The sequence below is a fragment of the Centruroides sculpturatus genome, unplaced genomic scaffold, assembly GCF_000671375.1.
Source record: "Centruroides sculpturatus isolate CEXI.00-Female unplaced genomic scaffold, Cexi_2.0 scaffold715, whole genome shotgun sequence".
Classification (NCBI taxonomy): Eukaryota; Metazoa; Arthropoda; class Arachnida; order Scorpiones; family Buthidae; genus Centruroides; species Centruroides sculpturatus.
The window spans coordinates 380,273-391,652 of NW_019384957.1; the positions used below are offsets into that span (position 1 = coordinate 380,273).

At 29.1% G+C, this 11,380-nt stretch overlaps 1 protein-coding gene across 5 annotated transcripts in view; it reads left to right on the top strand.

Moving 5' to 3' along the window:
• The window catches only part of LOC111632380 (kinetochore protein NDC80 homolog), a 66,127-nt gene that overhangs the window by 6,644 nt on the left and 48,103 nt on the right, over positions 1–11,380 (top strand). For all 5 annotated transcript variants that reach the window (XM_023376793.1, XM_023376795.1, XM_023376796.1 and 2 more), the window contains 2 exons: positions 3,743–3,896; positions 8,260–8,346. In XM_023376793.1, the coding sequence (XP_023232561.1) occupies positions 3,743–3,896; positions 8,260–8,346 (241 nt within the window). The remainder of the gene's footprint in view (positions 1–3,742; positions 3,897–8,259; positions 8,347–11,380) is intronic.

An 11,380-nucleotide genomic window follows, 5' to 3' on the forward strand; every position in this document is an offset into this window, starting at 1 on the left:
GCTCTAGAATTTATTTTCCTTAAATTTACGATTTACGTATCCGTTTGTCATAAAAATTTGTCTTTCCACTTTTTTCCCGAGACAACAAATATTCGAGTACAAAGTAACTCAGATATGTGTTTTAAGATTTCAATATTTAAGAAACTGATGTCTGGAGTGCTGTTTTTCAAACCTTCTATAGTATTATAGACTTCTAAGGCTGTTGTGTTTTCCAAAAAGAAAGTATTATAAATACAGTAGAGCATCGTTTATCCGAAGGTCGGTTATCCGAAACGTCGGTTATCCGAAGGAATTCCAGTCGACAAATTTAAATTTTCGCCAGTGCTGTGGCGCTGTAATCTTTGGCTATGTCTTCGGCTACTCAAATATTTTACGTTTTTGATACTAAATTAACTTCTGAAGTATAATTTTTTATTGTTTTTATATTTTTCAATATATTTATTTTGTTTGTACAAAATAAAAAAATAATTTTTAACGATACAATAGTCTTTGTTAGGCTTAACATCGACAAAAATTCAACGCGAAGCGACATGCAACGGAGAAAAATTTCAACATGGGATAGGTTAATATATTTTTTCGTACATAATCGGTTATCCGAAATATCAGTTATATGAACAGCCCCAGTCCCCAATTGATTCGGTAAATCGACGCTCTACTGTAATAATTAAAACAAATACTTTTGTATTTAAAATGTGTTTTTAGTTTTAATTAACACAATACATAACTTTTATATTCTATTTTTTACAAAATCTTTTGGAAAACATTTTATCAAAGTTAAGAATATAACTTAAAAATTACCTTACATATTTTAAATCTTGCCAGAATGTTAAAAAAATTGTTCTTTTGTCTTTGTATGTACAGTACATATTACATTTTTAAAAACTATGTGAATTTTTAAAATTATTTTTTCCATCCCTTTGTGATTGCTAAGTTGTGCACATGCCACATTGTGATTAAGTTCAAAATTTCTAAAATATGACTCACATTAACCATTAACTGGTATGAATACGATTAACATTTGAGTGACGAACATTTTTGTAACCCCTTCTCGGCTCTTCTTCAGGCTTCTTTTTAATTCAAAACAGGCTGGCAGTTAACATTCGAATATAAAATCAAATGGTGAGAGATTTTGAATACCATATGCGCATGCATTCCTTGTGCAATGTTTAAATAAGATCAAACAATAGGACAAGTTCAAATGCAGAGAACTTCTGTGCATGCGTTTCCCTTTAAATATAATTGAAAATTAAATATCATTGTCTAGAACTTCTGCCTCATTTTTCTGTTTGTATCATTCAATGCATTTTGATAACATTTCCTCAACTTCTTTGTAATTAAAATGTCAAGAATTAGTTATGTTGTCTTTGTCATCATCGTCATCATCATCATTATTTGTTTCATTTTCTTCATTGTTTATGTCCTTAGTTACTTGCTCTATTATTTCATTGTTGTTGAAAATTTCATACCCCAAATCAGCTATTCACATTCAGCCAGTCATTTACATCATCCTTTTATATTTGAAAAGTGTTGTTACACATTCAAGAAATATCATCCAGCAATTGTTTGTTTTCATCCTTGTTACTTCCATTAAGTTCATCTGATGACCAAATTTTGTTGCACTTTGAGACAATGTTTCTTTGGAACATTATTTCTTGCTTTGGCAATGTTTAAAATTGCATGTTCAATAGTGTAGTTTCCAAAATTGTCCAAATTTGTATCCATATCAGAAGAAATAAAATGTTGAACAAATATTTTTTTAGTAGCAATGCTTCAAATTTTCAATTACTCCCTGATCCATTGACTGAATCAGAGAGGAGGTGTTGGGAGGAAGAAAGATATATTTTATATCTTTATCAACTTCTAAGTAATTCAATGGATGTGCTGGAGCATTGTCTATAATTATAGACAATGCTCCAGCACATCCATTGAAATAATTAAAAGCACTTTTTCTGGTATATTTTTACTTTCCTGGCTGTTATAACTTGTATATAACAGAGGGAAAGTATGGTGATCAGTCAGAAAATGACCCCCTGGAAGATTTTTACGTTTTTGGACTCGACCTAGAAATGTTGAGAAATGCAAAAAAATTCAGGGGTTTTTTTTGTATATATATATGTATGTGTGTGTATGGTGGGGACATGATTTTGTTACCCTCTTTGAAGCTTTATTCCAAATTAGGACTGGTGCATCTTGAGATGCACCAGTCCTAATTTGGAAAAGTTAAACAACGAGTGGACTCATTACTGGATTTTTAGATTTAAGATACAATTTCACCTGAACTACAAACACATTACAAAACCAGGATGTAAAAATTTCTTGATCCATCCTTGCATTTTTTAAATGTAATAGTCAACAGGCAATAATTTTTTATTAAAATTTTTTGGAGCTCTTGGTTTCTTAGCTTTCCCAACCATTGTTAATGGAAGTTTATGATTTCCACTTGCATTTGAACAAACCATAATAGTCAGTCTTTCTTTCCTCATTTTATATCTTGGAGCCAAAGTTTCTGAACTAGGCACTAAAGTTTTCATTGGTAGAGCTTCTCACTACAGACCACTTTCATCACAGTTATACACTTGTTCTCTACTTAAGTCTAAATTTGAAATCTGAGAGATCAAGTTTTCAATAACTTTTAACACATTCATTATCAGCACTCCTAACGTCTCCTTGATTAGACAGCTGCCAAATCCTGTGTTACTGTTTAAATTTCCATAGTCACCCTATGCTTGTCTTAAATTCAGGATTTCTGTTTATTTTTGTATTTATCTCTAGTGCTCTTTGGATTAAAATGGGACCGCTCAGATGAATGCCTAAACTTTGTTGTTGTACGAACCATAAATACATAGCTTCATCTAAATCTGTGTTTGCCACTCAAGTAAATCTAATATATTTACTTACATCACCATTGGAAACTTCCATTCTTGACGAGGAGTTTTGTAAATTTTACACTTTGCTGGCTCTTTCTGTTTTTCTAAATCACTGCAGAATTTTGAATTTCAATGGCAGATCAATAGATTGGTAATACAGTCGACCCCCCTATAATTACGATTCCTATAAAACTACGAAAAAATATACGTATTTTGGAAATGTTGAGTCGGATTAGTGTAGAATCGATTAATTTTATGGAAGAAAACCTTTCAATCAGCCGTAGTCCGTAAACTTGACACGTGTCGGGCTGTGATTGGAACGACTTGTAAGAAATCGGATTCCTAATAAATTGGAACGTATCTATATCTTATAGGGGGGTCGACTGTAGATGATCTTTTTGAAGCCATTACAGGAAATATAATCCACTTTTAATTGGTCCAAATACAGTATGTAAAATGAGAATCAAAACTTGGAATGATAAACACAATTAAAACACTTGCGCGCATTGCTAAATACAGCAGCTGACCAGAACTGGCTATTACACACTGTGTATGAATTATGAGTCAGCATCTAAAAATAACACCTTTTCAAGGTGATGAATTATAGAACATGATGAATTTTCATGTTTCTACTGTAATTAAAAATATCTTAAAACTTTGGCTGTAGGATGTGACCCATACATGAGAGCATCCTATCCATGAAAAAGTCAACATTCCTTTTCAACTTTCACTTTTGTGTCTTATATATGAAAGAGGCCTATATACTAGGTTTTAGTTAATTGAATTAATATTTATCAAAGAATTTAAAAATATATACCCTCTATGGTTTTTTATTGGATAATAATAAATGAAATGATTTAAATTAAATTTTACAGACCTTCAGCACAGCCTACATTTTCTTCTAATTATTCATCAAAATTACTCCAACTTGTGCAACGTGTTAGTGTTACAGAGAAACGTTCTGTGAAAGATGTAAGACCTTTATCAGAAAAATGGTATATGCAGAAATGTATTCAGCAAGTGCAAGAGGTAAGTTTACTAAAATAAAAATATCGACACATTTTGTATATTTTTGAAAAATTTCAGAAAGTTTATATTTGTACATTTGTATTTCAGTATCTGAACCCTCTGTATTTGAATTCCCATTACAATAAATGATGCTCATTAGTACTCCATTATAACATCTGAATTAAAGAATCCTGATATTACACATTTATTCCAAGTTTATTTATGAAAAATTTGAAAATTGCACTAATAAAAATGAAAATTAGAGTAGTTCTGTTTCTGGTGTCTGTCTGTTTTATTCAATGTCTTTTTCTGTGTTCTATTTTGGTTATGTATTTTTATTACAAAATTTCAGTGCTATCTTATGAGCTTATTCTTAACAGTTCATTACAGTAGGGTCATATCTCATTTATCTACTTCATTGTTGTTCTTTTATATAATATATATGTAAATATATATATAAACATTTTTTTGCCATCTAATACATATTAAAGAAAACACAATTAATATAGAATTCCTAATATGGTAAAACCTTGTTATTTCAGTATTTTATAATTCAAAGTATCATGTTATTTGAAGTCATTTCTAATTCCCAGCCAAGAGAATAGGATTTTGCATGTATTTTAGTTCAGATAATTTGAAATATTTGTACAATGAAATTTGAAGTCATTATCTGGTCCAATGACCACAAAAATATTGTTTAAATCTTCTATCATATTATGTGTTTATATGAAAGTTTTCATGCCCAAGTGGCAGTTTCAGTTTTGATTTTACCAATTGATACATTGATTGTACAAGGTCATTCAGACATTGTACACATTACCAATGAAGAGAGAACTTTTTTATTTTTATAAAAGAAATCTATCTGTTTGGCATTTAATTATTTTGGCCATTTTTCACAAAAATTTATTGTTTTGGTTATTCCAAAATCCATTAAATACATGTGTGTATTTAGGATAGAATGCGTACATATTGCTTTAGCTGTTAAAAGAGCATGTTTTCATCAGATTTTTGTAATCTCAAACTGAAGATGGTGAAATTCTTCATAGAACTAGTCATTGATCCTCTAGACCAGTGTTCTGCAACCTTTTTCTTCTACTTGCGGCACACCCATGACTCAACACGACACAACAAAATGTTATTTCCCTCAAAAACATATGATATGATACTATTAATAGAATTACGTAATGACACTAACCCAGGGATGGCCAACAGTTTTTGCCCCCAGGTTGAATTGGAAAGAAAAGTTTTTCACAGGCTGAACTAGAGGCTGCCCTAGGAAGATTTTGAGGTGGTGTGAGATCTCATTGTGGTGTCACCCTGTAGAGACTAAATTGTACATAGAGATTACAGATACGTTTTGACATTTCTAATGGAACATTAACTCTAATTGCACAGTACTTGTTGACCTTTTTTTTTTTATAGCCTTCAGAATTTTCATGGAGATATTCGGATTTGAGTAGCTAACATTGAAATGTTAATCACGGGCCACATAAATTCAATAGATGGGCCAGATGTTGACCATGCCTGCACTAAACTATTATTATTATTATTATTAAACAGACATCAACACCTGTGAGCAAATTTATTTGTAATAAAGAATAAACAATCATCATCTTATTTCATCAGTGCTGCGACAGAGAATGAAATACAAGCATAAGAAACACAACAACTGCAATAAAAATATATAAATGAAACTTGAAATTAACAGAATATGTAAAGTTCATGTCACACCTTTCACCATGTGACGGCACACCGGTTGCAGAACACTGCTCTAGACAAAATTTGTGATAATTCTTTTTGAAGCACTTAAGCTTTTTTCATATGTTATTTTTAGGTCTTACTTTGAATGTAATTTGATTACATTTTTGTTGTTTTTAGTAAGTATCTGACAACTGACAGTTTTTCAAAATAGCTTAAATTATTAATGAGAGGGTCAGATGTTCAGGTCTCCTGTTTGAACGAAACTTGGAAAATCAATTTTTGGGAACACTTGAGAAGTTGGTCCTATTATTTCGACAAGGAGCTATTTTGTTTAACCTCAAAATAATGAAGTTATACTGTAAAGGGTTGTTAGGAATTTTTTACAAACTTTCTAAAAACTTATTTGTTTAACTACTGCTTATAAAGATATCCTTTAATGACTGCATTAAATGCTCGTTAGTAAGATAATTGGAGTTATATCATGGATTGATAGATATATTAGTGTTTGTGCTATTTGAGGAAATTAGTTGGGATTATTCAGATGTATTGACATTAGGTTAAAATTTTAACTTAAAAAAATAATGAAAACATCTTTCAATATTAACATTTTTTTCAGAAACACATTAAATTTATAGTGGGATATGCTGTTTTTGTCAATTTATTTTATAAATATAGCAAGTCCTCACTTAACATTATTTTATTATAACATTGTTGAGGAAAGATACATTTGTAATTATTTACAATTATTTCCATTGAATTTTCTTTATAAGTAGTAAAATTGATTCTATGAAATGGGAAATAAATGCTGGAGCTTGCAAACATGATTGAATTAGAATATTATTAAATGAATTCTTTTTCTTGAAATCTGATTAATATAATCTGTATTTGTTATACTTTCACTTTTTTTCAAATAATATAAACTTATATTCACATTAACAACATGTAAAACATCATTTAATGTCAAAATAAATGTGCCTTGTTTGAATTTACCACTTTCAATTTATATAGCACACGCTTTAGTTCTTAGGAATAACTAATTGTTAATTTTTTAATTGCATATTGGAGATACTCCTTATAATTTTCCCTCTGCAAACATTTTTTCTTTATCCATTTCTAGAGTGAGGATTTAGCTTTTCTCCACACCACTAAGACAGCCATCACTCACTAATTCTCAAAATTGGGTAAATAATTATCTTACCTGTTTTTATTAATTTTTCTGAAATGTGATAAGTATAATTAACATTTATTCTAATCTTTCATATTAAAGAAGTGTTGGGTTTTTATTTAGAAATTAAGTGATGTTTTTGTAACAAGAAATATACTTTATGAACTTAACTTTTGCTTATGTCATTTGGCCTATGGTAGAATTGGTTTCGTTATGTCATTCACTTAACAGTGCAATTTCTAAGGACCTATCAATGATATTGATGATATGCTGTATTTATAAGTAAAAAAATATTTTTATATGTTATAAAATAATTTTGTTTTATGTTTATTTTTGTAAAGTTAAATACATTGATATTTCTTTCAACTTTATCAAAATTTTAGAAAAGAATGAAAATAAATTACTGCCTCCTTTAACTGGATGTCTTTAAATTGAATACACTCAAAAAACCAAAAATCCAACTGTTTATAACCTTAACTTTCACTTTAAAAATAAAAACGGTCATTTTAAAACAACCATTTTTTTTTAAACCTTAAGATGGTTGTTTTAAAATGACCAAAAATGTTTGTTTTTATTTTAAAATTGACAGTTAAGGTTATAACTGCTGGATTTTTGAGTATATTCAATTTAGAAATAAATTATTATAAGTGCATGTTTTTATTAGAAGAAAACCAAAAAATACATTTATAATAACTTTCTAATTTCTGTTTTGTGAAAGCTATTTTAAAATAATATTTATAATATTTCAGTCATATTTTCCTTTACAATTCTTATGTAGCAAATTTGCAAATATCTTTGTTTTGGATAACATTTAAAAAATGATGCTGAATATTTCTTTCAGGAATTTATTTACTATTCATCTGTTTTCACTAATACAAGTTCTAAAATTTTCAAAATAAAAATTTTAATTTCATTATTTTTTGTTTTTATGGAAAAACTTCATTATTTAAAGCCAAATATAGTTTAGGACCTTACAGAAATTACTTACTGGTATGATGATATGAAATTACTTAGCTAAAATTAGATTATTCTAAGAATTTTTTGAATTCATTTTCACTTAATTTTGTGAAATTTAATTAGTTTATGCTGAATTTTCTTCAACATCTGATTTTACAGAGATTGACATTAGTTTTTTTAAACACATGTTAGTATCATGTGAAGTTTTCTGAAATTGAATTGCAAAACTATGAAAACTAAAGCTTTGATTACATAAAATAATTTAATTTTTTAAAGGAATAATTTACATTTTATATTTTCTCAAAATATTATTTCTAAATAAAATATTAAAACGCATTCAATTTTTTTTATAACATTATTTAGATATGAAGTGAGTTGATAAGTTTTTAACTTAGAATTAAGAAAACTTTTAAAAATTTCCCCAAAAAATGATTTAAATTTGTTATTAAAATTTAAATAATTTTTTTTTATATGACAAAACTTTTCTATGTTTAAATGTAGTATTTTAGAAGCCATATATATATATTATTTAATTATGTATCATATTTTATATTTTTTCAGTTCTTGATAGAGAAAAATTATTCTTTTCCACATGGTACTAGAATTCTGTCCAATCCAACAACTAAATCCTTTTATCATATTTTTGAAGTAAGTGTTTTTCAGTTTTATGCTCTGTATTTTTTAATCATATATCACATCATATTAATCATATCATTTTTGTAATTTTAATGTTTGCACAGAATTTACAATATTAATCAAGCAGTTTAATTTGAAAAGATAAATATTTTCATTATTTCATAAAAAAGTATCAAATTATTAAAATACTTATTAAATCTGATATTAAGTATATCAAACACAGGCTTACTCAGGATTCAGGTGGCACAACTAGAAAGTGCACAGCATGGCAAGCAGAGTTTGAGGGTTTAAGCCCTGCCCCAGTCTAGTTCTTTTCTTCCACATAATTCTAAATTTATTTAATTAATTATTAATTTAGATAAGAGATGGCACTTAATGTATACCTCTAGTAACAAATTACATGTATTCAATGTATTCAATCATTATTATAGCCCCATTATTTAAGGCAATTATTTGGTTGTGTATCTAAATCTGATATTAAAAATTGAATTTTTAGAAGTAATGTATACTACTAAGAATATTAAAGAATGATGCATTCTTTAATATTCTTAGTAGTATACATTACTTCTAAAAATTCAATTTTGCCATGGGAACTTGTGAAGCACCAATATGAGTTCTAACCCAAGAACTGGTTTTAGTGAAATTGTTTCATGTGGCCATACGCACTATATCATGGAAGAAGTAGAATAGAAAAAAAAGCAGGGCTGTGGAGTCGGAGTCGTGGAGTTTTGGTGTTTTAGCCGGAGTCGTCAAAAAATCCACCGACTCCAACTCCTTTTTACTTACCAACTTATCATGTATATAAAACAGAAAAGTATTGGAATCGTGTCAAATTTGACCCTCCAAGTTTTTTTATTTTTTCAAATCTACACGTTTGGAGACCTCCCGAACCCCTCAAAAATGTCAATAAACGGGAAAAATTCGTGCGTGTGTGTGTGTTGGCGTCTAATTTGTTTAATTTCTTTATTTTCTGTTCTCAGAACGGGTAAAGTTTAAGAAACGAAACGTGGCACTGTAGCTTGCGTATAAAGGGGCATTAATACTATTAAATTTTGGTTCTTAAAGGTCGACAGGGTGAAGACATAAAAGTGGTCGTGTAACANTTATACATTATATAAAATATAATGAATAGTGTTTATAATAAGCTGTTGAACATTTTTACTCTATTGAGAAGTCAGTAGTCAGTTACTGGCTATGGTAGTAAATTATTTTAAGTATCAACATCTTAAACTCAATAGTTAAAGCCAAATAATTGCTGGTTTATTTCAGGCTATATTACTACTACTATTAATAATTAAATACTAAGTAATTTGGTACTAGAGGTAGGCATTAGGTGCCATATTTTGATATAATTAAATTATCACCATGCTGCCGTAGATGCGATAGCCAGCTGAGTGCCATAGCAGGAGTTATAGGCCGTGGGTACTGAATCATCTCTACCCAGTGCCATAAGTAACCAAATATGGTTATATACAAATTAATAGTTCTGGAGTAGAAGATTGGACAAAGGTCCAGGTAGCATAACTGGCAATGCGACTGCACAATAAGTGGAGTTCTGAGTTCAAGTCCTGCTTTGAGCCAATTATTTTTTTCCAGAACTTGTAAATTAATTATTAGGTTGTGTTGGGAGGAAGTTTAATGGCAAAGGATTATTTGATTATATTGGGTTATATTAATGCTACTATTAATAATTAAATATCAAGTAATTTGGTCGAGAGGAAGATGTTAGGTGCTATCTCTTGATAAATTTAATACAGGTATACTTCGACTTACGTTGTTCCCGATTATATGTTGTTTGTCAAAAAAGTATATGGAAAAATAAAAATCAAGTTTAAGTCATTTTATTGTGCTTTACGTCTGTCCGCCACAAATATTGAAGTCGTAATATCACTAGAAAAATGTTTAAAGCACATAAAATCATATTAAAATATATATATTTACAAGTATGTACTGTTTCTGTAAATCACTGTTCTACTATAAATAAGTTTATAGTCTTATTGATTTAATGATAAATAAGTGTTTTTACTTCATTAATCTGTTTTATTGTTTTAATGGTAAAACAGTTTGCTATGTTATGGTTTTAACAGTGTACTTTATTATGTATATGTATCCCTACATTATTATGTCAGGAATTTTTTAATGTATTGTCGTAATTTTTATAAATTTTGTTTTTAGCACCGTGCTATTGTAAACCTGCCGAAGAGGGACTTTGAAGTCCAGAACACAAATATAGTGTGTACAGGCAAAATACCAGGTGAACAATAAAGTCTGCTTTTTTCTGAATAAGTTTTCCTCTATTTGTAGAAAAAGAACACCAATACAATAAGTCCTAGTAATAAGATATGTCCTCACAGACATTTATAAAATAAATTGATTCAAGATTACTCTAATTGTTCAAATCATGTGTATAAACAAACTATAGCAATCTGATCAATCTCTATCTGAGTATGCAAATGACATCTAGGATTGACCGAATTGTGATCGAACTAATCAGAGTGGAGGATAGTATCATTTGGATTGGATAAGAAAGATTAAAGATGCAATTTCTCTGATTAAAGTGGATCTTATAGTTGACAGCAAAGAAATATGTTCAACTGTTGACAGTGAAAAGTATTTAAAATTTATAAATGGTAGATAAAAACATTATTGAAATATTTGATAAACTGAGATGAAAAAATAAGTACAGTGGTACCTCAGGTTACGAACGCCCCAGCATACGAAATTTTCAGGATACGACTTAAAATTCGAACATATTTTTGCTCCATGATACGAACAAAAACTCACCATACGACGTTACATTAGTTCGCATTTTTCATTTGTTTTTCTTACTACAGTTATTTTTTTTAATGTACTGTATTACTTGGCTTTAATTTGAGTATGTTTTTCGCGTTGGAACGAATTATTTGGTTTTACATGTAATCGTATGGGAAAAGATGATCCACCTTACGACATTTTCATGATACGATCTCAGTTTCGGAACGGATTAATTTCGTATCCTGAGGTACCACTGTATATTGGCAGCATTTAGGGCACTTGTCAAAAGAGC